Below are 25,051 nucleotides of genomic sequence, written 5' to 3'. Positions count from 1 at the left end.
CCGTGCACATTTGCACGCGTACTTTCCGTGCTTAATAGAAGCACGTGTACTTTCTGTGCACATTTGCACGCGTAACTTTCTGGGCTCAATATGAGCACGTGTATAAATTATTTCCTCGCACAATCGCGAGTGTGTTTTCCTCCCGTGCTTCCACAATAGCACGTGTAATATTCCGTGCACATTTGCACATGTAAGTAAATTAACCCTTGCAGGATTGAAAGTGTATTATAAATTTACCCTCGCAGAATCGCGAGTGTACACTTCCTGTACTCACTACGAGTACGTGCATCTCTTTAAAAATAATCCCACACTGTGTTTAGGCAAGTGTGTACTTCTCCGGGACTCAGGGATGGCTCCAGCATTGTTTTGGTGAAGCCACATGCATGCACTCTGTGGGCCGCCTGTTGTATTAGTTGCTGCCCCTTAATAATTTTCCTCAACTGATATCCGAACCTGTATTTAAGTCACTTTTGGAGTGTTAAAACCCTGTTTCTCACCGGTTTAACAAAAGTTGTTTTGGACCCTGTTGTCCCTTAAACTAACCTCGGGGTGCCTCCATGACAGTAAGATAAGAAAAAATTGCAGAAGGCATCTCTGCACCAACTAGAAGATCGTACGATCTGTGCACCCCAGGTCTTGGGACAAGTTTTCCCAAAGATGCTGTGGCAGTATTTTCCCTTCCTGTTCTCCAGCTTTTCTTTTCCACCTGGTCTTTCCCTCACCCCAAAATTCTACCTCTCAAGGCTGGCGTTAGGACAGGTTCTCCTGGGCTTTCCTGGGACAGTATTGCCTCTGCCTTGTCAATACCCCATTAATTCCTCCTTCTCCTCAGTACTTGCTTCACAATGTTGAGCTTCCCAAGGAAAAAGAAAAGGTGTATTCAACAAAGTGATGGTAGTGACTGAACTGCCTTGTGTTGTTCTACCCCAGTATAGCCCACATACACAGAGATGTTTAGAAAACAGAGGCTACACCCAAGTCATGACTAAGTATAGTCAATACCATACTAGTTGACAATCACTGCACAACCTTCTCCAACAACCTGATCCAATAACCAGTCCTGAGCAGGATGAAACAAAGGCATGGTCTGGGATGCAGAAGAACTTTAATGAGTCAAAAAGAAAACAAAAGAAGGTGGTTCTGAGGGGCAGCTCCAGTACCCAGAACACCGGGGGCAGACAGGAGTATGTGACCCATGGCTGTGATGCACATCCAGCCGGGTGTCCACCTGCCTGTCCCACAGAGGGAGCAGGGCCATCAGGTCCTCCCTAGGCTGGCTTTGTGGGACTCACAGCCCAGGGGAGCACAGGAGAACAAGGACACAAAAAAATGGGAGACACTGGAAGAGGGGAAAGGCAGCATGGGCCATGCTTTCTGAGAGCCCAGGCTGGTCCTGTCTTTTTGCAAAGGGTGCTGGGGTTGCTCAGCCCACCTCAAAGCAACAACCTGATGATTTGTCTCCAGTCCAGCCCTGTCTTTTGGGTCCCTGGTTTCCTTCCCCACGGCCATCACCAGCAGCTTTAGCAGGGGAAACACCTCCTTGTGCCACAGATGCCACTGCCTAAGCCAGAGAGACCAAAGCCCCCGGAGTTGATGGGCACTCCCTGAGAGCTGAGGATGCTGCCAACGGCAGCGGAGGTGGAGGATCCCACGGCGGTGTTCTGCGGGAAGGAAGTGAGGATGGGGCCGGGCAGGGTCACCACCACAGCTGGGGGCTCAATGACAACTCTGGAGTCCTGGCACTGCTGGACACAGGGCTCATTGCAGCTGTTGGCCAGCGGGGTTGGGCCGCAGGGCTGGCAGGGCAGGCACGGGTTGTAGCAGGACATGTCTTGTGGCTGGAGCTGCACCTGGGAGAGAGGGCAGGGGGAGGCAGGGCATGAGGGATTGCATAGTATCAGCCTTTCTCCCAACCATGAGAGAGCCAAGGAACAAACTGGAGATGAGAGTTGGAGGCTGTGTAGGTGACCCACAGGCTTTTCCCTCATACAACCCCTGCCAAGATTGACCAGGGAGATCCCCATGTAGCCCATAGCTCAGGAGACACTTCAGTCTCTCCTTGTCACAGGTTCTGCCCCCTGTCTGCTCCCATGGCGAGCAGCCTCAACACCCTGCATGGGACAAAGGAAAAAGAAACCCCAGAGGAGGAGGAGGAAGAGGAGGAGAATGGTTGTCCGACTCACCTCAGTTCCAAGAAGAGGGAGGCGAGAGGAGTGGATGCGAGAGTGAGGTGCAGGACCCACTTTTATACTGCTCCTGCACCGCCCCAGGCCCACAGTCACTGCACGCGGGCAGTAATTTTCCAACAGACTCACTTCCAAAGCAAAATATCCTAATTAATGACATAGGTTGTGTTTTTGTTTCTGTCAACGTTCCCATTTCAATTCCGCATTTCTGCCATGCCCTCCAGGCCACAGCCGCTCATGTCAAGTACCATATGAGAAGCGCAAGGATTTCTTGTGTGATAAAACATCAGTAGCTGCCAAAAATATGTTGTATGTAGAGCCCCATGGAGCAGGTTTTTTCCTGACAAATGAGGGGCATTTAGGGGCTCATGACAATGTCTTATTCCTCCCACTCTCCTCACACCACAATGCACTTTGGCTGCACACTTTGGACCTGATCAGCTAGAGACGCAATGATCTGGGCACTTTTCCAAACACTGGCCACCCTGTGAGCCCCTTGAGCTGTGGGAGTGCCGGCAAGAAGGTCACACTGAGACTAAAGGCCATTAGGGCTTCCAGGAGCTGTGTACTCGGGTCCAGCCCAGTGGTCAGAGCTGGTTTTCCTGGGGCTGGGATGGAGCTGCCCTGGCCTCAGGGGAATTTATCCCTGTGTGGGATACAGGCCTGCAGACAGCATGCACTCCTGGCTTGGACTCACACCAGAAGCCTGACACACGGCCAATCGAAAACTAGAGTGTGACTCAGCATGGGTAGGGAGAGTCTATCCCAGGTAGCTTGCCTGCTGAAGGCACTCCCTTGGCCTGCTGGGATGCGTCCCAGCTGACTCCATGTCTGCAGGGCAGGGAAGTGCTTCGCCTCTTTGTAGTTGTCTCAGAGCTGTTTTTCTACCCAGGTCCCTTTGGATCCCATCCAGTCCCTGAGCATCCCCAGCACATGCCACTGCCGGGTCCTGACAGCCCTCACTCGCTGGGTAGTTTGGGGAGGTTTCTTTGCCTCTCCAATGGTACTGGTTGGTGCCCCAGCAAGAGGAGGGCTTTGGGGCAGTGGAGGGGAGGCCTGCTGATACCCTAACGCCAGGAGATGTTTTTCCTGGTGATACAGGGAATTGACAATTAACTAACACTTAACGAACTGACACTGGAGAACTAACCCTACCCCAGGTCACTAAAGACACTTAGAGAGCTAACCCTTTAACCCACATCACTATTGCCCAGCCTTGCTTAGCTCTGTCTAACTTATTGTACGAAAAACAGGACTTCACTAATGCCTTGCAAAAATGATAATCCTTGGGTGCATCCTTGATGCATTCTTGGGTGAACTAGATAACAGAAACTTGGGCAAGGACAGGAGCTCCACCAGTTTTTACCAACTCAGCAGTCTGAGTCCCAACCAACTCATCACACCGGACCAAAGGTGACCGTGTACACAGAAGAGGACCGGGATTCACGATCACTGCTCAGCTGCAACAGGAGGAGCCGGAGGTGGAGACTGTGGAAATGGTCTCCTGAACTCTTTGTAATATGAACCGCCTTCTTGGGGACAGGTTATGCATATGTACAGACGTTCCTAAAACTTTCATGAATATGTAACGCTTCACTGCATTTAACCAAATTCCCAGCTACTGTAATTTTATGCACGTATTAGGTGAAATGATTCCCCATTTGTCCGGCGTCGTAAATAAATACATACCTCCCTTATAACCTCAAGTGTTAAGGTCACTCTGCACCTCACTGAGACCCAGGGATGAGTCCCAGGTGGAGTGGAGATTTCTGCAATGCTTTTGTTCCTTCTTTTTACTGACAATTCTGGAGAGCTCCTCAGCACCGCCCAGTCTGTTTGGCCAGGACGATGAAGTTTGTGTGTCTGTTCTCTTCCACCCTTCAAGTCTCTCCCTGGTGCTGACCCCTGGCCCTTTGAACACACTACCCAAAGGAGTTCTGTTTTCTGAGACCACCCACGTATTTCTTGAATAATCTCCTTATTTAGCATGAAGGACGAGCAGAGGGAGGAGATGAGCTGCCCAGTCTTCTCTTGGATGTGAATGGACTGAAGCATAAAACTCCTAACTAGAGACACCTTTGTGCAGAGTGCTGTGTGGCATTAATGAAATTTCATCCCACTCACCACCAGGACAGCTACAGAGACTGTCAGACCGACAAGTGGAGAAATGTTCCCTTCCTTCTGATATTAAAATCGTTCTTTCTCTTTCTCTTTCTCTTTCTCTTTCTCTTTCTCTTTCTCTTTCTCTTTCTCTTTCTCTTTCTCTTTCTCTTTCTCTTTCTCTTTCTCTTTCTCTTTCTCTTTCTCTTTCTCTTTCTCTTTCTCTTTCTCTTTCTCTCTCTTCCTTCTATTCCTCTTTCTCTCTCTCTTTCCTTCTATCTTTATTCTGGACACTTAAAGGTAACACTGTTTTAACTTTTGTTCTTGAAGACTTGTAAAGTTTTATGATATAGTTACAAACTTCTGCCAAGACACTGTTTGCTCTCATTCCACTGAGGCATCTCAAGCCAGCACATGAAAGAAGCCTGCATGGCAGAGCAGGCATGTCAGAAATGAGGAAACAAAATGACAGCATTGATGGGCACCAAAATAGAAACTTTACATATGATGCTCTGCTTTGGAAGTGAGTCTGCTGGAAATTACTGCCCGCGTGCAGTGACTGTGATCCTGGGGCAGTGCGGGAGCAGTATAAAAGCGGGTCCTTCTCCTGACTCTCTCATCCACTCCTCTTGCCTCCGTCTCCTTGGGATCAAGGTGAGTATGAAGCCCTATCTGCACCTCCTTCTCCTCCTCCTCCTTTAAGATTTCTCATTGCATTCCTGCCCTTTAGTCCCATGCAGGGTCTGGAGGATGTTTGTAGTGCGAGAGGGAATTGGTCAGAAAGTGTGACATGGTGGTGTATTGTTTGAGGTGTCTCCTTGAGCTGTGGGCAAGGTGGGATCCCCTTGGGTTTCATCGCTCATGGTGGGGCTGCCTGACGGGAAGGAAAAGTGTGTGTGCCCCCCATATATTGTCCAGCTCTTGTCTGCAGGCCATACCTTGTCTTGCTCATGGTGGGGTGACAAGCAGCTCCTCACTCATCTCCACTGTACTTCTTCCCCCTGCCCTCTCTCCCAGGTGCAGCTCCAGCCACAAGACATGTCCTGCTACAACCCGTGCCTGCCCTGCCAGCCCTGCGGCCCAACCCCGCTGGCCAACAGCTGCAATGAGCCCTGTGTCAGGCAGTGCCAGGACTCCAATGTTTACATCCAGCCCTCCCCCGTGGTGGTGACCCTGCCCGGCCCCATCCTCAGCTCCTTCCCGCAGAACACCGCCGTGGGATCCTCCACCTCCGCTGCCGTTGGCAGCATCCTCAGCTCTCAGGGAGTGCCCATCAACTCCGGGGGCTTTGGTCTCTCTGGCTTGGGCAGCGGCATCTGTGGCACGAGGAGGCGTTTCCCCTGCTAAAGCTGCTGTTGATGGTCGTGGGGAAGGCCCCCAGGGACACACAAGATGGGACTGGACTTGGGAGGGAGAATTGGGTTGTTGGTTTCAGAGGGGCTGAGCAACCCTGGCATCTCTTGCAAAAAGTTGGGCTAGTCTGGGCTCTCAGAAAGCACGACCCATGTTGCCTTTCCCGTCATCCAGTGTCTCCTCTTCCTTTTTATGTCTTTGTTCTCTTGTGCTCCCCTGGGCTGTGAGTCCCACAAAGTCAGCCTAGGGAGGACCTGCTGGCCCTGCTCCCTCTCTGGGACAGGCAGACGGAGACCTGGTTCAATGTCTTCCACAGCCATGAGTTACAGACTCCTGTGTGCCCCCGGTGCTTCCTGCTCCAGGATCTCCACTCCGATCCACCTCTTTCCCTCTTTTGCCTCATTAAAGTTCTTCTGCACGTGAGCTCATGTCTCTGTGTCATCTTTTCCTGTGCAGATGCTTTCCCAAGGTGCCCAGGGAGAAGAATGGTCTTCAAGAATGATACTGGGAGGGCTGTTTTTAGCGTGGTTGTGTGGTGGCTTTTGGCACAATTGTGTTTATTCTGACTGGGATGGAATTCTCTTTCCCTACAGCAGTGTTCATAATGCTGTGCTTTGCAGTTGTAGCTGGAACGGTTCTGATGATGGCCGCACTCCCAAAGGCCAATAGGCTGGTGCTAGGCAAGAGCCTGGGAGGGGACACAGGCAGGACATCTGCAGGACAGCTGACTCAGAAAGGGTCACCAAAGGGACATTAGATACCATACGACGCTGTGCTGAGCAAGAACTGTAAGAGAAATAAGGAGGAAGTGGAGGGGTCATTCAATATTTGTCCATTCATTTTTCAAAGCAACCACTACATGTACTCTGGCCTTGCTTTGCAGGAATTGGCTGAAAATCACCTCCTGATAGAAAACAGGGAATAAATCTTTCTTACTATGCTTTGCTTGTCTACATAGCCTCTGCATTTCTTACTCACACTGCTTGTATCTCAGCCTACAACTCTGGAATGTCTGTAATTCTCCATGTCTTGCTGAAGGAGGTGGAAGCGATAGAGCATCTTGGTGGACGTCTGGTGACCAGACAAGGTCACCTCACTCCAGTCTTTTTGGTGCTTCCTGTGGGGTTTGAGACAGCAGCAGTTTTGATTTGAGCAGGTTTTAGCTGTAGCAGTTACCAATTTACAGGTCACTGTACAGCAAAGGCAGTTTGCTTACTGCACTGCTTATCTCTTGATTTTGCTGATGTTGGGAACATGTTAATAGAACCAAATGATCTGGGTTTTGTCCTGGCATTGGGGCCCTTACAGTGCTGGGGGAGCTGTCTAGTGGAGAGGATGAGGAAATTCAGCTCCCTCTTCCCAGAGAAACCGATGTGGGGGTGTTTTCTTGTGTATACCCCTGGGGTCCTTGCTCATTCTTAAGTGCGATGTTTACTGCTATTAATTAAAACCGTTGATTTAATGTGAGGTTTGTGGACTCTGGTGTAAAGCTGGGGATAACTGCAAGTTCTTCTGCATCCCAGTCCAAGCCTCTGTGTCATCCTTTTCCCTGCAGACATTGTCCCAAGATACCCATTGAGGGAAATGTTCCTCACGGTGATTCTGGGAAGGAGTTCTTGGGGATGGTTGGGCGGTGGTTGTTAACACAAAGATTTTTACGTGAACGACTGTGGCCATTCTTTTCAAAGTACTTGTTCTTCAGAAGGTGCTCAGGCATTGATCTGGTGCTGCAAAGTGGTGGATGATTGCTTTTGCATCACTTGTTATTTCATTTTTTTTTTCTCAGTTCCCCTCTAGGAGTGTCCTTATCTTGACCCAAAGGTATTTTGCACTCCTTTTCTTCCAAATCTGCCCCCATACTATTGGGACAGTGGATGAAGGGAACAGTTGGTAGGTGATTAATGCTGACTGGGTTCTACACACCACAGAGACCCACATGCAGTGCATGTTGTCCTCATCTTGCTCCTTTCTGTTCTGTGCCCAGAGCTTCCTGGGAATGTTTCTGGAGGGAGGGAGCAGGGAGAGGCACCGGCAGGAGAAGAGGCAGCGGGTGCAAGCTGAGTGTCTCAAAGGACTTTTCAGAATTTCACCAAAGCCGCATGGTGAGCAGCAGCAAAGGCTTCAGAGTGGCTTGTAGATGAGGAAAGGAGCTGCTCAACTGCTGTAGAACACAGCTGGGCAAGATGACGCATGTCCAGATAGAACCAGCCCTGTTTCCCCATGAATCCCTCATGCCCTGAAAGGCAGCAGCCCAACAGCAGGGCCAGGGAAAGGTGCTTTTGCAGTAACGCCAGCAACACAGGTGCAACTCCAGCACAGTTCCTGGGCACCAAGCACACTCATCAGCATCCTGGCCATGGTGACCAGGACCTCAGATAGGAGATACAGGGTAGTGACTGTCCCACTCTTCTCAGCACCCGGAAGCACCTACAACGCTGCTGTAATGCAAGAAAGACGTGATGCAAGAAACACCTTGGCCGAGTGTGTTCAGCAGAAGGTGTTCCAGGATGGTGAGGAGCTGGAGCACTTGTGTGGGGAGCAGTGGCTGAGGGTACGGGGCTTGCTGAAGACAATATTCGTTGTGAGAATGAAGAGCAGCTTTGGAGTAGCAGTGGTGAGGTCCCACAGAAGACGGATCCAGGCTCAACACTGGCTGTGTGTGGCTGGAGGACTAGAGACAATGAGCTCATGTTCAGACATGAGAGGTTTGTACCTGGTAGGAAGAAAATGGTTTTCAGAAAAGGTGGGTCAGGCCGTGAAAGAGGTTTCCCAGGGACATTGTCCAGTCACCCTCCTTGGACATGGTTCCCGTTTACTGCGGGGTGACAATAAACTGTGGCAGATGGTCTCTGTTAACCCCCCTGCCTCCCCACTAAGAAAAACGATAATAGGAGGAAAATGGAGAGAGATTTGCAAGTTGGAAAAGTTAAAAATGATTTACTAATGCAAGTAATAAAGAGAGAAAATAATACAAAATATACAAAACCAGTCTTGAATTTCCTGGGGTAATGCAGTGTTTCCCACCATGGAGCCGGTGTCACTCCGGTGGCTGCATGTGGGAGATTTGAGGGATTTTCTTGAAATTAATGTGTGGATGGGTTTCTGTTAGATGGAGATTTGTTACTGAACTAGCCAGGCCCAAAGGAATTTCAAGACCACCTCGGAAAGCTGAAAACAGGAGCTGCTGTGCGAGTGAGGCAGTTCTACATCAAGAGAACTATTAGCAGTGAGACTGGGGTGCGTGGACAGCTCATGAACATAGACAATATCCAATCAGTTAATGCATGTTTGTAGCATGGATGTGTGATCAGGAAATAACTGCGTATATAAGGAGGCTTGTTTCTGTAATAAATGGCTTTGCTTGAATTCATATTGGATTGTGTGGAGTCCATGATTTTTCACCCTCGCAGCTGCAGGGCAGGCACCCAGAAGCCCTGGGCTGGACTTCTCAGTTAACCAGACCTGGATTCAGAGATGCAGGGTCTGGAACCAGGCCTAGGATAGCAGGCACGACAGGCAGGGTCCTCTTCAGATACCGACCATGGTCGAAGAGGACGAGACCCTTGTGATCTCTCACTCTTATAGGGTGTATGATTTGTGTGGGGTGGAATACTCTGTCAATTTTAGTCACCTGTTCTCTTTGCTCCTCCTTGCAAATACACCTCTCTCACTTATGGGACGTGCAAAATTTATCAGTAACCTTGACTGCTATAGCAATAAGTCTAAACCTGGGCCTCTCCTGCATGTCGTTGCTACTGCTATCAGCTCCAGAGCGAAGAGTCTCAAAAAACATGCAGCCAAATTCAGAAAAGTGCAGTTACTTAGAAGAACTTAGCTGAGGGGAAAATTCACTACAAGAGAAACTGGTCTTGTTTTAAAGAAAACCAGGACAGGCACTCATGGCTTGAGACCAATGATCTCTGAAGGTCATTTGCAACTTGATTATGCTGTGATCCTATAATGCCAAGACAGCCTTTTTGTGCCTTCTTGGCCCACTGGATACAGGTCCAGCAATGAGGCGAAGGAGCTTAGGTTCTCAGGCGAGAAGACAGGCAGTGTGCAGGAGCTGTCCTGAATGCTCTGAGTAAGTGTGGCAGAGTGCAAACCCCCCTCTCTCCCCCTCCCTCCTTCAGTATGGAAGGAGTAGGCACATCCCCCTCTCTCTCTGCTACTTGAGGCTAACAGCTTCTTTTATTTGGCCGCAGAGCACCCTGGCCAGGGCCATTAAGAAAAGGGAGTGCTGAGGCGACACTGAGCCGTGGGCACCTGCAGCCAGTGTGGGGGATGTTTGGTGGCTTCAGGGGCAGCCACAGCCAGTGTGGGGGTGCAAAGAAGCTTCTAGAATGTCTACAGTCAGATCTGATCAGCCAATATAAAAACGGAACTCTCGTCGAGGCTCCGCCCATTGTCGTGGGTCTCTCGGAGCATGATCAAGATGCTGACGCCGAGAGCCCCTCTCCCCGGGATGGAGACTGCGCTTGCCTTGCCGCCACGGGTGTGAGTAAAACTTCTCGCAGGATTGCGAGTATATTTATACTTTTTGTGCACATGAGCACATGTAAAATTAATTCTCGCATAATCGCGGGTGTATTTTCCTTCCGTGCACATTTGCACGTGTAACTTTCTGTGCACATTTGCACGCGTACTTTCCGTGCTTAATAGAAGCACGTGTACTTTCTGTGCACATTTGCACGCGTAACTTTCTGTGCTCAATACGAGCACGTGTATAAATTATTTCCTCGCACAATCGCGAGTGTGTTTTCCTCCCGTGCTTCCACAATAGCACGTGTAATATTCCGTGCACATTTGCACATGTAAGTAAATTAACCCTTGCAGGATTGAAAGTGTATTATAAATTTACCCTCGCAGAATCGCGAGTGTACACTTCCTGTACTCACTACGAGTACGTGCATCTCTTTAAAAATAATCCCACACTGTGTTTAGGCAAGTGTGTACTTCTCCGGGACTCAGGGATGGCTCCAGCATTGTTTTGGTGAAGCCACATGCATGCACTCTGTGGGCCGCCTGTTGTATTAGTTGCTGCCCCTTAATAATTTTCCTCAACTGATATCCGAACCTGTATTTAAGTCACTTTTGGAGTGTTAAAACCCTGTTTCTCACCGGTTTAACAAAAGTTGTTTTGGACCCTGTTGTCCCTTAAACTAACCTCGGGGTGCCTCCATGACAGTAAGATAAGAAAAAATTGCAGAAGGCATCTCTGCACCAACTAGAAGATCGTATGATCTGTGCACCCCAGGTCTTGGGACAAGTTTTCCCAAAGATGCTGTGGCAGTATTTTCCCTTCCTGTTCTCCAGCTTTTCTTTTCCACCTGGTCTTTCCCTCACCCCAAAATTCTACCTCTCAAGGCTGGCGTTAGGACAGGTTCTCCTGGGCTTTCCTGGGACAGTATTGCCTCTGCCTTGTCAATACCCCATTAATTCCTCCTTCTCCTCAGTACTTGCTTCACAATGTTGAGCTTCCCAAGGAAAAAGAAAAGGTGTATTCAACAAAGTGATGGTAGTGACTGAACTGCCTTGTGTTGTTCTACCCCAGTATAGCCCACATACACAGAGATGTTTAGAAAACAGAGGCTACACCCAAGTCATGACTAAGTATAGTCAATACCATACTAGTTGACAATCACTGCACAACCTTCTCCAACAACCTGATCCAATAACCAGTCCTGAGCAGGATGAAACAAAGGCATGGTCTGGGATGCAGAAGAACTTTAATGAGTCAAAAAGAAAACAAAAGAAGGTGGTTCTGAGGGGCAGCTCCAGTACCCAGAACACCGGGGGCAGACAGGAGTATGTGACCCATGGCTGTGATGCACATCCAGCCGGGTGTCCACCTGCCTGTCCCACAGAGGGAGCAGGGCCATCAGGTCCTCCCTAGGCTGGCTTTGTGGGACTCACAGCCCAGGGGAGCACAGGAGAACAAGGACACAAAAAAATGGGAGACACTGGAAGAGGGGAAAGGCAGCATGGGCCATGCTTTCTGAGAGCCCAGGCTGGTCCTGTCTTTTTGCAAAGGGTGCTGGGGTTGCTCAGCCCACCTCAAAGCAACAACCTGATGATTTGTCTCCAGTCCAGCCCTGTCTTTTGGGTCCCTGGTTTCCTTCCCCACGGCCATCACCAGCAGCTTTAGCAGGGGAAACACCTCCTGGTGCCACAGATGCCGCTGCCCAAGCCAGAGAGACCAAAGCCCCCGGAGTTGATGGGCACTCCCTGAGAGCTGAGGATGCTGCCAACGGCAGCGGAGGTGGAGGATCCCACGGCGGTGTTCTGCGGGAAGGAAGTGAGGATGGGGCCGGGCAGGGTCACCACCACAGCTGGGGGCTCAATGACAACTCTGGAGTCCTGGCACTGCTGGACACAGGGCTCATTGCAGCTGTTGGCCAGCGGGGTTGGGCCGCAGGGCTGGCAGGGCAGGCACGGGTTGTAGCAGGACATGTCTTGTGGCTGGAGCTGCACCTGGGAGAGAGGGCAGGGGAAGGCAGAGCGTGAGGGATGGCATCGTATCAGCCTTTCTCCCAACTATGAGAGAGCCAAGGAACAAACTGGAGATGAGAGTTGGAGGCTGTGTAGGTGACCCACAGGCTTTTCCTTCATACAACCCCTGCCAAGATTGACCAGGGAGATCCCCATGTAGCCCATAGCTCAGGAGACACTTCAGTCTCTCCTTGTCACAGGTTCTGCCTCCTGTCTGCTCCCATGGCGAGCCGCCTCAACACCCTGCATGGGACAAAGGGACAAAGAAACCCCAGAGGAGGAGGAGGAAGAGGAGGAGAATGGTTGTCCGACTCACCTCAGTTCCAAGAAGAGGGAGGCGAGAGGAGTGGATGCGAGAGTGAGGTGCAGGACCCACTTTTATACTGCTCCTGCACCGCCCCAGGCCCACAGTCACTGCACGCGGGCAGTAATTTTCCAACAGACTCACTTCCAAAGCAAAATATCCTAATTAATGACATAGGTTGTGTTTTTGTTTCTGTCAACGCTCCCATTTCAATTCCGCATTTCTGCCATGTGCTCCAGGCCACAGCCGCTCATTTCAAGTACCATATGAGAAGCGCAAGGATTTCTTGTGTGATAAAACATCAGTAGCTGCCAAAAATATGCTGTATGTAGAGCCCCATGGAGCAGGTTTTTTCCTGACAAATGAGGGGCATTTAGAAGCTTATGACAATGTCTTATTCCTCCCACTCTCCTCACACCACAATGCACTTTGGCTGCACACTTTGGACCTGATTAGCTAGAGACGCAATGATCTGGGCACTTTTCCAAACACTGGCCACCCCGTGAGCCTCTTGAGCTGTGGGATTGCCGGCAAGAAGGTCACACTGAGACCAAAGGCCATTAGGGCTTCCAGGAGCTGTGTACTCGGGTCCAGCCCAGTGGTCAGAGCTGGTTTTCCTGGGGCTGGGATGGAGCTGCCCTGGCCTCAGGGGAATTTATCCCTGTGTGGGATACAGGCCTGCAGACAGCATGCACTCCTGGCTTGGACTCACACCAGAAGCCTGACACATGGCCAATCGAAAACTAGAGTGTGACTCAGCATGGGTAGGGAGAGTCTATCCCAGGTAGCTTGCCTGCTGAAGACACTCCCTTGGCCTGCTGGGATGCGTCCCAGCTGACTCCATGTCTGCAGGGCAGGGAAGCATATTGCCTCTTTGAAATTGTCTCAGAGCTGTTTTTCTACCCAGGTCCCTTCGGATCCCATCCAGTCCCTGAGCATCCCCAGCACATGGCACTGCAGGGTCCTGACAGCCCTCACTCACTGAGGGGATGACGGAAGCTTCATGCCCCTTCAACGGTATTGGGATGTGCTCCAAGCTGAGAAGGCCTTTGAGGCATAGGAAAGGAGACATACGGAAGCCCAGGACAAGATATATAGTGTGAGACCCAGGAATGAGTCTCAGCTGGTGGGGGCATCCATTCCACAACCCTTTCTTTCCCTCCAGAAAGCATTCAGGAAAGTCCCTACCACAGGCTGGTCTCTGGTCATGAATATGAAACCTTCGTTTCTGTTCCCTTCCACCATTGAGTCTCTCCTCAGAGATGATCAAGCCCTAAAGGCACATCTACCCTAAGGAGGGTTGAGGCCTCTAAGATCATAGTTCAGTCCACAGTCCATACTGATGCAAGACATTCTTATTCTTTAGATGCAGGACTTACTTTTTGTACTGCTTGAATGCCAGGAGCCTCTGGTGGCCCTGTCCTCTAGATGGTTTAGATCAGGGATGTCCAACTCATTTTACCAGGGTCTACATCAGCCTTGCAGTTGCCTTACAAAGGGCCAAATGGAATTTTAGGACTGTATAAATGTAATTATGCCTACTAAGGGGCTCTTGGTGCCCCTTGCAAGACTCAAAGCACGCTGAACTTTGGCTTTTCTAGCAGTGGCCCAACATACCTAGGAATTATTTCCACATTCCTCCTTAGCAGCTTTTCCCTCCTTCCACCTCTGGAATTTTGCCTTTTGATTGTGGTGCATCTTCTTGACTACCTGTCATGGTTTATCCCGAGCTTCAACACAACCATGGTAGCTGCTCACTCACCCCCTTTCCCCTACACCCCAATAGGGGAGAAAATCAAAAGAGAAGGGAAAAACTCGGATTGAGAAAAACACAATTTAATAAAATTATAAAATACTAATACACTACTAGTAAATTTATATATAAAATAGAAATAAAATATAATCAACACAATTCCTCGATGAATTCCTTGCACACTGAGCAGCCAGTCCCAGGAAGCAACTTGGTTCCAACAGCTGATCCCAAAGAGAGAAGAAAGAGAAAAATGCCAGAAAGGCTCAGAGGCCTCTGCAAAACAGCAAAATGCTGAACTAAACTTCCTGAAGCAAACTGCCCTGGCTGCACCCCAGGGTAAGCAAGAGAGAGGGAGAAACCAGAAGGTCCTGACTCCTTGACTATGAAGCCTGACATTAATGGGCTCAAATACTCTTACTGTGCAGTCTGAATGTCAGTCAAGCTCTGCCCCATCCATCCCCCCTTCCTCGCTGCCTCACACCCATGGGCAGAGTGCTCAAAATGTCCTTTGTTCTCAGACCAGAGCAATTAAAAACATTAACTCTGTGCTGGGATGTTATCTCTTTTTCTGAAACCAAGTCCAAGTAATGACTGTGCTAGCTATGAAGAAGAAAGTTTTCTAACTGCATGAAGAAAATTAGCTCATTTTCAGTCAAATCAGCACACTGATCCACTTAGCCAAAGCCAGTCTGCTGAGATGTCTGCTTGTTTTCCTGAGTAAGTGGCTGGACACTTCTTGCTCTTGGACCACGAGGTCCCTGAGGTGCTGCCAGCTTTTCTGAACTCTTTTGTGCTTCACAGCTGCCACTATGGCATCCTCCCTACCAGCTGCCTAACTAGGCTGAAGTCAGCATGTCTCAAGTCCAAGGGCTCTATTCTGCTACTTGCTCCACCCTGCCATCAAGTTGTGAACTCCAGTGTTTCCCCACTCTGAAAATCAAGGCTTCCCTTGATTCCAATGTTCCTGATCACTTCTTCCCTCTTAGGGGAAGCTGTGCATCACCCATCCTTTCCCCATGACAGAATCACAGGATCCTTGACATTAGAAAGGACCTCAAGAGATAGCCTAGTCTGACCAGCCCAGGTAAAAGCACAGTCAGCCTTTGGAGGATGCTCAGGGCCAAGTCCTGTCAAACTCTGAATATCTACAAGGATGCAGAAGCCACAACATGTCTGTGGCAAACCCAGATGGTGCTTGACCACCCTCACACTAACAAAGTATTTTCTGATGTTTCTGTGGAATTTCCTGTATTACAAGAGGTGCCCATGACCTCTCATCCATCCACTGGATATGACTCAGGAGTGTCTGGTTCTGTGTTCTTGACTCCTTCCCATCAGCTCTTTTACCCATTGCTAGGAAGCATGTCCTGGGGACTTCTCTCTTCCAGGGTGAACAACCCCACCTCTCACAGGTCCTCCTGCCTTGGGGGTTCCAGTCACTTCATGGGCTCCGTGGCTCCTTGCTGGACTCTCACCAGTATGGTTGTGTGTGTCTCATACTGGGGAGCCATGAACTGGACAGTCATCATGGCAGCTGTGGTCTCAGCAGTGCTGAAGCATCAAAAGGGATCAACTTTGGAAGCTTGACAAGTGGGTCCATGTGAAACTCATGAGGTTCGATAAGGCCCAGTGCAAGGTCCTGCAAATGGGGTGGGCCAGCCCCGGGTATCAATGCAGGCTGGGGGATGAAGGGATTCATTGTAGCCCTGTGGAGAAGGAATTAGGGGTACTAGTGGATGAAAACCTGGACATCAGCAAGGAATCTGCTCACAGCCCAGAAAGTCAATTGTATATTGGGCTGCAAAAAAAGAAGTGGGGCCAGAGGGAGGTGATTCTGCCTTTCTCTGCTTCTCTTTCGATCCTTGCATTGACCTCAGACAGGCCTTTGTTTTGTTTCGCTGTAGATATTTTTTACACTCTCTAGCCACTTCATGCCAGCCTTGAAGGCATTATTTTGCCCAAATAAATTGGGTTCTTCCCAGTAAAGTGTAAACTGGGCCTTTTCTTGCAGATGTCCATGATGTTCTGTAGCTGCTCTTGTTTTCATTAAGTAGAAACAGCAGCAGTGGGTGTGCGAAGACTCTCCTACTTAGACTGGCCATCTAAGGAACTTTCCTTGGGGACCGAGACACCTCGCCAAACTCGAAAGCAATCTGGGTACTCTTGAGAGGCTCACTTTCTAATGGTTTGGGAAGATGCACATTTTGAGTCATCACTCTAGAGTATTGGGATCTGACATCCTTGAGTTTGAGTCCGCTGTGTAGTAATCAATTCCTAACTGGTATTAGAAGCAGTTTTATGATGTTGTGGGAGTGCTGAAAAATTTTGGATGAACCCCATTTGTTGTTGTTGTTTTGCAAACAGTTCTGGTTAGAATAAAGTCTGTTTGGAGCTTATTGCCTGACTAAACTTATTTTTGGATGCCTCTGTGACACAACCTTCCTGCTGTGGGCATGGATATCTGTCAGTACATCATGTTACTCGAAGTTCCTTCAAAAAACCTAAGCTCCCAGTCTGCTTAGCACTCATCAGATGACATCTCTCATGCAAGAAAGACCTTGACCAAGTGGTACAATTTGCGGAGCCAGGATGGTGTGAAGGCTGGAGCAACTCTCTGAGGAGGAGAGGATGGGGGCACAAGGCTCACTGAGTGTGGAGTAGAGAATGTTTTGGTAGGAGGTATAAAATCATTCTAGAGAAGCAATGGTCGTTGAACTCTGTCATAGAATTCTATCAAATCCCAGATGGGTGGTGAAGTTTAGAAAGCAGAGGGTGACCCCAAGTAAGGCTAAGCACACTCACAGCAAGCCTGTGTTAACAGCCACTGCAAAACCATTTTCAACAACCCCTTCCCAGAACCACAGCGGAAGACCAGGTCTGACCCTGGGCATCATGTGAGAGCATCTGCAGGTGAAAGAAAGACACACAGGCATGAGCTGCGATGCAGCAGAACTTTAATGGGGCAAAAGAGGAAAATTAGGTTGACCCAAGTGGAGACCCCAGTGCAAGGAGCACCAGGGGCAGACAGGAGTCTGTGACCCATGGCTGTGGTGGAGACCATGCCAGATATTTATCTGCCTGCTCCACTGAGGGAGCAGGGCCAGCAGGTCCTCCCTAGGCTGGCTTAGTGTGGCTACAGCCCAGGGGAGCACAGGAGAACAAGGACACAAGAGGAACAGGAGACACTGGAAGAGGGGAAAGGTGGCATGGGTCATGCTTTCTGAAAGCCCAGGCTGGCCCTGTCCTTTTGCAAGGGGTGCTGGGGTTGCTCAGCCCATCTGAAACCAACAACCCGATGCTCTGTCTCCAGTCCAGTATCATGTTGTGTGTCTCTGGTTCCTTCCTGAGGGCCATCATCAGCAGTTTTAGCAGGGGAAACACCTCCTTGTGCCGCAGATGCCGCTGCCCAAGCCAGAGAGACCAAAGCCCCCAGAGTTGATGGGCACTCCCTGAGAGCTGAGGATGCTGCCAACGGCAGCGGAGGTGGAGGATCCCACGGCGGTGTTCTGCGGGAAGGAAGTGAGGATGGGGCCGGGCAGGGTCACCACCACGGGGGAGGGCTGGATGTAAACGTGGGAGTCCTGGCACTGCCTGACACAGGGCTCATTGCAGCTGTTGGCCAGCGGGGTTGGGCCACAGGGCTGGCAGGGCAGGCACTGGTTGTAGCAGGACATGTCTTGTGGCTGGAGCTGCACCTGGGAGAGAGGGCAGAGGAAAACAATCACAAAGAATGATAAAGAGCAGCTTGTCACCCCAAAATATTGGGAACCACGAGCTGGAGAAGAGAGCTGGAGGCTGTGTAGGGAGGTCTATGGGATTCACCTTCCTTTTTAGCCCAAAATAACCCGGTCAGTAGCAACCAAGCCCGGGGAGATCCCTTCCTAGCCCACAGCTCAGGAGACACCTAACCAAGCACAGCCTCTCTCTATGTCACACCTTCTGAGCCCTTCCCTCTCCCATGATAATCGGTTCTTGGACTCATTGTAGGACAAATGGACACGTAAACTTGAGATGGGAGGTGGAAGCATTGCAGAGGTGAGGCCCACAGTTTTCACCTTACCCTCAATCCAAAAGATCCCTCCTAAGGGCAACCAAGCCTAGGGAGTTCACCACCTAGATGATAGCTCAGCTTGTCCAAACCCTATCCCATTTTTGTGTTCCATTTTCTGCTCCTATACCTCTCCTGTGATAAGTAGTTTCATGACACAGCATAGGACAGAGAGTGTGCATTGAAATCCTGGAGTGAGGATAGGGAGGAGAAGAAAGAGCTTCAGACTCACCTTGTTCCCAAGGAGATGGAGGCAAGAGAAATGGATGAGAGAGTGAGGAGAAGGACCCACTTTTATACTGCTCCTGCACCGCCTCAGGCCCACAGTCACTGCACGTGGCAGTAATTTTCCAACAGACTCACCTCCAAAGCAGAATATCCGACCTAATTGAACTGGTTGCGTTTGAGTTTTCATCAATGATGCCATTTAACTTCCTCATTTCTGACATGCTTATTCTGCCACACAAGTCCTTTCATGTGGTGGGATTACGATCCGAGTATATCCTGGGCAGTGTCTTGTCAGTGCAGGAGAAGATGACTCCTAAGTTCTTCAGGGGTCCATTGCTGGTGGGGGATGTTGTCTTGGGGTGGTGAATTGTTTGCAACTCCCTTTGCACGAAGAGGCCCAGCTCTGGCCTGTGCTGCACATGTCTGCAGAGGAACCAACAACTCCACTTCACTAAGGACATTCCACTCACATCTCTCTCCTCCCTCTCTCTGTGCTTGATCCAACGGTCAGTGGCCATTGCATCTGCTGGTGGCCAGGCTCTGCCAATGATTTCATCTGTCTTCCCCTTGATGCCCTTTGCTCTGGGGACAATATTTTCCAGGTTGTCTGACTATGCAGGATTGGAGTTAGGAAAGCCAAAGCCCACATGTCATTGAACCAGGCAAATCATGTGAAGTGTAAGAAGAAGGTCTTTCTCCAGGTATTCAGCAACAAAAGGGAGGCTTGTGCAACGGCTGAATGGAGCAGCTTCAGTGGGGACAGGGGTTATAGGAAAGGCAGAGGTACTGCAAGGGTTTTTGGCATTGGTATTTACTTACAGGATTTGCTATCTAAACATCCAGCTCCTGAACAAAGAGCCAGACTCTCCTGAGTCCTGTTCCAGAGAAGGAAAAAGTGTTAATAGGCACCTATTGCAATATGGGAAATTCCAGAGAAACATCAGAAAATACTTCGCTAGTGTGAGGGTTGCCATGCACCATCTGGTGTTGTCACAAACAGGTTATGGCTTCTCCATCCTTGTAGGTATTCAGAGCTTGACAGGACTTGGCCCTGAGCATCCTCCAAAGGCTGACTGTGCTTTCAGTGGGGATGGCTGGACTAGAAGATCTTCTGAAGTTCCTTCCAACCTCAATATCCCTTGATTCCATCATGGTGAAAGGACGGGTGATGTACATTTGCCCCTAAGAGGGAAGAATTGGTTTGGAACGTTGGAATTAAGGACAGCCATAGCTATCACAGTGGAAAAACTGAGTGTTCAAGACCTGATGACAGGGAAGAAAGTGAGTAGCAGACTAGAGTCCCTGGATTTCAGGTATGCTGACTTCAGCCTCATGTGTCAGATGGTGGGGACGATGCCATGGCGGCAGCTGTGAGGAGCAAAATGGATCAGAAAATCTGGCCTTCTCCCAGGCATTAGGGCTTAAGTGCACATCCTTCCCCATAGCCCAAATGCCTCCTCGGGCTGGATAAAAACCCAGCACCATCAAAGAAGCAAGGAAACTTCCTTAATTTCCCCAACATAGTAGAACTGTCAGGATCCTGCAGTGCCATGTCCCTGAGGATGCCCAGGGCGGAGATGTGCCCAGAAGTGCCTGGGGTACAAAACCACCTCTCAGACCACATCAAACAGGCGATTCACTTCCCTGCCCTGCAGACAGAGAGATAGCTGTGATGCATCCCAGAAGGCCAAGGGAGTGCCTTCAGCAGGCAAGCTTCGTGGGATAGACTCTATTCCACCCATGGCAAGTCACACTCTAATTTTAGATTGGTTGTGCGTCAGGATTTTGGTCAAGTCAGGAGTGTGTGCTGTCTGTTCATCCATGTCCTGTGCAAGGCTGAATTCCCTGCCAGGGCAGCTCCATCCCTGACCTAGGAAATCCATCTCCAAGCACTGGGCTGTACATCAGTGCACAGCTGCAGGCAGCACCAATGGCCATTGCCTTCAGCATGACTTTCTCGCTGGCACTGCCACAGTTCAGGGGGCTCACAGCACAGTCTTTGTGCTTTGGAAAAGTGTCTCCTGCTGGTCATTGTCGAGAGCGTGTGGCCAAAGTGCACCATAACACGAGGAGAATGGGAGGAACAAGGTGTTCTCCCAAGCCCCAACACACCCCTCATGTAGTAAGGTGGTACGCAACTCCATGGGGATTGTTGAGAAAACATAGAGAGTGCAACATTCTCATTCCATAAGCCTACTGAAGCTATTGGTTGAGAACCTCCAGAGATTACCTTGAGAGGGAGCAACACTGCCAAACAAATCAACGGAAAGAGGAGAGGACTATATTGGTGAGAGCTTATGTGTACCTTGGTGCAAATTAATCCTATTTCCCTAGACCCATGCCCTCTACCTGCACAGATCCTCCAGCACTCATGGAGTGGTCCTACCGGGGAAATCCTCAGGTTTTTCATCTGGATACTTGAAAGGAGCCCCTGAGACCTAGTGGTCCTGCCAGAAATGAGGAAATGAAATGGTGGCATTGACAGAAACAAACCTAAACCTGTGCCATTAGGTAGGATAGTTTGCTTTGGAGGTGAGTCTATTGGAAAATTACTGCCCACGTGCAGTGACTGTGCAGCCTGGGGCGGTGCAGGAGCAGTATAAAAGTGGGTCCTTCTCCTCACTCTCTCATCCACTCCTCTCATATCCATCTCCTTGGGAACAAGGTGAGTCTGAAGCTCTTTCTCCTTTCACTTCTCCTCCTCTTCTGCCTCTAATTTTCTCAGCCCATTCCTGCTCCTTTGTCTTATGCTGGTCCATGGTATTCTTCTTTGGGGTAACAAAAGGGGTCAGACAATGTTGCATGATGAGGGTCTGGGACTTTGGTGAAGTAAGTGATAGGCTATGCAAGGATTGCCCTGGACTTCGTTTCTCTAGGTAAGGAGTTCTGGGCTGAACGGAGCGAGAAACCTGTGGGTCACCTACACAGCCTCCAGCTCTCACCTTCATCTTGCCTTGGCTTGTCTCCCTTGTAGTGCAGAGACAGGCTGCTCCTCACGCGCCTCTTCTGTTTGTTTCCCTCTGCCCTCTCTCCCAGGTGCAGCTCCAGCCACAAGACATGTCCTGCTATAACCCGTGCCTGCCCTGCCAGTCCTCTGGCCCAACCCCGCTGGCCAACAGCTGCAATGAGCCCTGTGTCAGGCAGTGCCAGGACTCCCACGTTTACATCCAGCCCTCCCCCGTGGTGGTGACCCTGCCTGGCCCCATCCTCAGCTCCTTCCCGCAGAACACCGCCGTGGGATCCTCCACCTCCGCTGCCGTTGGCAGCATCCTCAGCTCTCAGGGAGTGCCCATCAACTCCGGGGGCTTTGGTCTCTCTGGCTTGGGCAGCGGCATCTGCGGCACCAGGAGGTGTTTCCCCTGCTAAAGCTGCTGGAAATGGCCCTGGGGAAGGACCCCAGGGACACACAGGATGATACTGAACTGGGGAAAGAGCATCAGGTTGTTTGCTTCAGATGGGCTGAGCAACCACAACACCCCTTGCAAGAGAACAGGGCCAGCCTGGGCTTTCAGGAAGCACGGCCCATGCCACCTTTTCCCTCTTCCAGTGTCTCCCGTTCCTCTTGTTTCCTTGTTCTCCTGTGCTCCCCTGGGCTGAGAGCCCCACAAAGCCAGCCTAGGGAGGACCTGCTGGTCCTGCTCCCTCTGTGACTCCAGCAAATAGAGCTCTAGTGGGACGTGCACCACAGCCATGAGGCTCAGACTCTCATCTTCACCTGGTTCTCTCTCCACTCAAAGCAACCTTGTTTTCATCTTTTGAGTCATTAAAGTGCTGCTGCATCTGAGCCCATTTCTCTGTGTCATTCCTTCCCCTGCAGATTCTCTCCATAGGATTCCAGGAGACACGAGTTTCTTGGGATTTGGGAGGGGGTTGTTTGGGATGGTTTTGCATTGACTGTTAACAGAGGTTTGCTTTGGGTATGCTTAGTCATGCTTTAGGTTGTCCTCTCCTTTATAAAGTTCACTGCCTATGTTTGGCTAGATAGAATTATCCAATGCAATTCAATGACCATAGCTACTACGGAGATGTGTTTAGGTCTCCTATAAAATCCTTCCCTAAACCACCCTCAGAAAGCCTTGTTCCTTCAAACTCTTCTCCCAAGCCACATAAATTAGACTCTGCTCCATCCTGGTCCCCCTGTGTTTAACTTAGTCCTGTTGATCAAGTTCTTTCATCGAATCACTAGGTTGGAAAAGGCCTTTAAAATCATTGGGTCATTACTTGTGCTATACCATGTCCCTAAGTACCACAGCTACATGTCTTATAAACACCCACAGGGATGGCTACTCAACCACTTCCCTGGGCAGCCTGTTCCAGTGCTTGGTAACCTGCCCTGTGAATAAATTTTTCCTAATTTCCAATATAAACCTCAGCTGGGGAAACCTGAGGCCATATCTTCTTGTCCTAGTACTTGCTGCTTAGGAGAAGAGAGGAACAACCTCCATGCTACAATCTCCTTTCACGCAGTTCAGAGATCAGAAGGTCTCCCCTCAGCTCCTGTTCTCCAGCTGAACCCCCCAGGTCCCTCAGCCGCTCCATCACACTTGTGCTCCAGCCCCTCACCAGCTCCGTTCCCTTCTCTCCACTCGCTCCAGCACCTCAAGGCCTTTCTTGGCATGAGGGCCCCAAACTGACCTGAGGATTTGAGAGGCGGTCTCACCAGTTCCCAGTCCAGGGACACAATCAGTACCCTGGTACTGCTGGCCACATCAGTGCTGATACAAGCGAGGATGCTGGTGGCCTTCTTTCCCATTTGTCACACACTGGGCAGCTATTTTCTAACACCCCACGTGCTTTTCTGCCAGTCAGCTTTCCAGCCACTGTTTCCCAAGACTGTAGCATTGCATGAGGTTGCTGCAGGACCGGCACTTGGACTTGTTGAACCTCAGACAATTGGCCTCAGCCCAACAATCCATCCGGTCCATATCCCTCTGTAAAGACTTTCAGCTCTCAAGCAGATCAATAGTCTCACTCAACTTGGTGTCATCTGCAAACTTCCTGAGGGTGCATTTGATCCTCTCCTCCAGATCATTTATGAAGAGATTAAACCCAACTGGCCCCAAAACTGAATCCTGGGGAGCATCACTTATGACCAGCCACCAACTTGATTTGACTCCGTTCACCAAAACTCTTTTGGCCTGGCCATTCACCCAGTTTTTTACCAAGTGTAGAGTGTGCCCATCTGAGCCATGTGCAAGCAGTTTTTCCAGCAAAATGCTGGAAAAGGCTTTACTAAGGTGCAGCTTAACAACATCTACAGCCTTTCTCCAATGCACTAAATGGGTCATCTTGTTGTAGAAGGAGTTCAGGCTAGTCAAGCATGACCTGCCTTTCATAAACCCATGCTGACGGGGCTGATCATGTGATTGTCCTGTACATGCCATGTCACCGCACTCAGGATGATCTACTCCAATCCTTCCTGGATCCGAGGTCAGACTGTCAGGCCTGTTGTTCCATAGATTCTCCTTCTTCCCTTATTGTAGAAGAGTTTTTCTTGCATTAGAGCCCTAAACTCCACAAAGTGTTCTAGATGTCATCAGCTGAGCATCAGCATCAGAGTGGGATCATCTGTCCCACTGATCTCCTGGCTACAGTCCTGCTCATATAGTCCAGGATGTTGGTGATAGAGCAGTGCTGGGAATCTTGTTCTCACACTTGACAGGACACATTTTCAGAGACTACAGTTAAAAATCAGAGAATCAAAGAATGGTTGGGGTTGGAAGGCACCTCTGGAGATCATCTAGTCCAACCCACCTGCTAGAGCAGGTACACCTAGAGCAGATTGCACAGTAATGTGTTCAAGTGGATCTTGAACATCTCCAGAGAAGGAGATTCCACTATGTCTCTGGGCAGCCTGTTCCAGGCTCTGTCACCCTCAAAGTAAAGATGTTTCTCCTCATATTCATTGCCTCTCATCCTATCACTGGGCATCACTGAAAGGAGTCTGGTCCCATCTTCTTGACATCCATTCTTGAGATATTTATAAACTTTAATGAGATCCCCTCTCAGCTTCTCTTTTCCAGACTGATGAGACCCAGCTCTCTCAGTCTCTCTTCATAAGAAAGGTGCTCTAGGAACCTAATCATCTTTGCAGCTGGCCACTGGACTACCTCCAGTAATTCCTTATCCTTCTTCAACTGGGGAGCCCAGAACTGGACACAGATTGGAGATGCAGCCTTACTAGGGCAGAGCAGAGGTGGAGGATTCACCTCTCTCAGCTTCCTGATCACACTCTTCTTAATGCATGCCAGGATATCTTTGGCATTCTTGGCTGTTGTCAACCAAATCATTTCTGCAGAGCTGCTTTCCAGTAGGTCCGCCCCAACCTGTACTGGTGCCTGGGGTTATTCCTTGTGTGTCTCAGGGAGGTCAGAGCTTGATCACACTGGTCTATTTCTCTCTCTGCCTCCCTGATACTTTGCAGCCTTTCTCCCTCCTCTTTTAGCTCCACCACCATGCTGAGCAGGTCATCTACCTTTTCGCACCTCACAGAGCTCTCCTCTCTCTTACAATTCCATGCCACTGAGAGACTCTGGCATTCCTTGCAGCTGGAGGTCTGGACAGCTGCATGTTCCTTGGCAGCACTG

The 25,051-nt window shown here is 49.9% G+C and overlaps 3 protein-coding genes across 3 annotated transcripts; 2 read left to right on the top strand and 1 right to left on the bottom strand.

Annotated features, from left to right (window-relative positions):
• Positions 1 to 5,324: 5,324 nt before the first annotated feature.
• Positions 5,325 to 5,633, top strand: LOC309449208 (feather keratin 1-like; the record flags this gene model as incomplete). The annotated part of the gene is made up of 1 exon (XM_082071173.1): positions 5,325 to 5,633. One exon carries the CDS (start codon positions 5,325 to 5,327, stop codon positions 5,631 to 5,633), a length of 309 nt encoding a protein of 102 aa, XP_081927299.1.
• An 11,920-nt stretch (positions 5,634 to 17,553) lies between these two features.
• On the bottom strand, positions 17,554 to 17,862 carry LOC309449204 (feather keratin 1-like; the record flags this gene model as incomplete). Its single annotated transcript, XM_082071169.1, has 1 exon — positions 17,554 to 17,862. The coding sequence occupies one exon, from the start codon at positions 17,860 to 17,862 to the stop codon at positions 17,554 to 17,556; it is 309 nt and encodes a 102-aa protein (XP_081927295.1).
• Positions 17,863 to 21,521: 3,659 nt separating this feature from the next.
• LOC309449209 (feather keratin 1-like) lies at positions 21,522 to 21,830 on the top strand (the record flags this gene model as incomplete). Its single annotated transcript, XM_082071174.1, has 1 exon — positions 21,522 to 21,830. The coding sequence occupies one exon, from the start codon at positions 21,522 to 21,524 to the stop codon at positions 21,828 to 21,830; it is 309 nt and encodes a 102-aa protein (XP_081927300.1).
• Between the last annotated feature and the right edge of the window lie 3,221 nt (positions 21,831 to 25,051).

This window comes from Streptopelia decaocto (genome assembly GCF_964273445.1).
Source record: "Streptopelia decaocto genome assembly, chromosome: 22".
Classification (NCBI taxonomy): Eukaryota; Metazoa; Chordata; class Aves; order Columbiformes; family Columbidae; genus Streptopelia; species Streptopelia decaocto.
The sequence above is the reverse complement of the archived record's forward strand: the minus strand, read 5'-3'. Positions and strand labels throughout refer to the sequence as shown.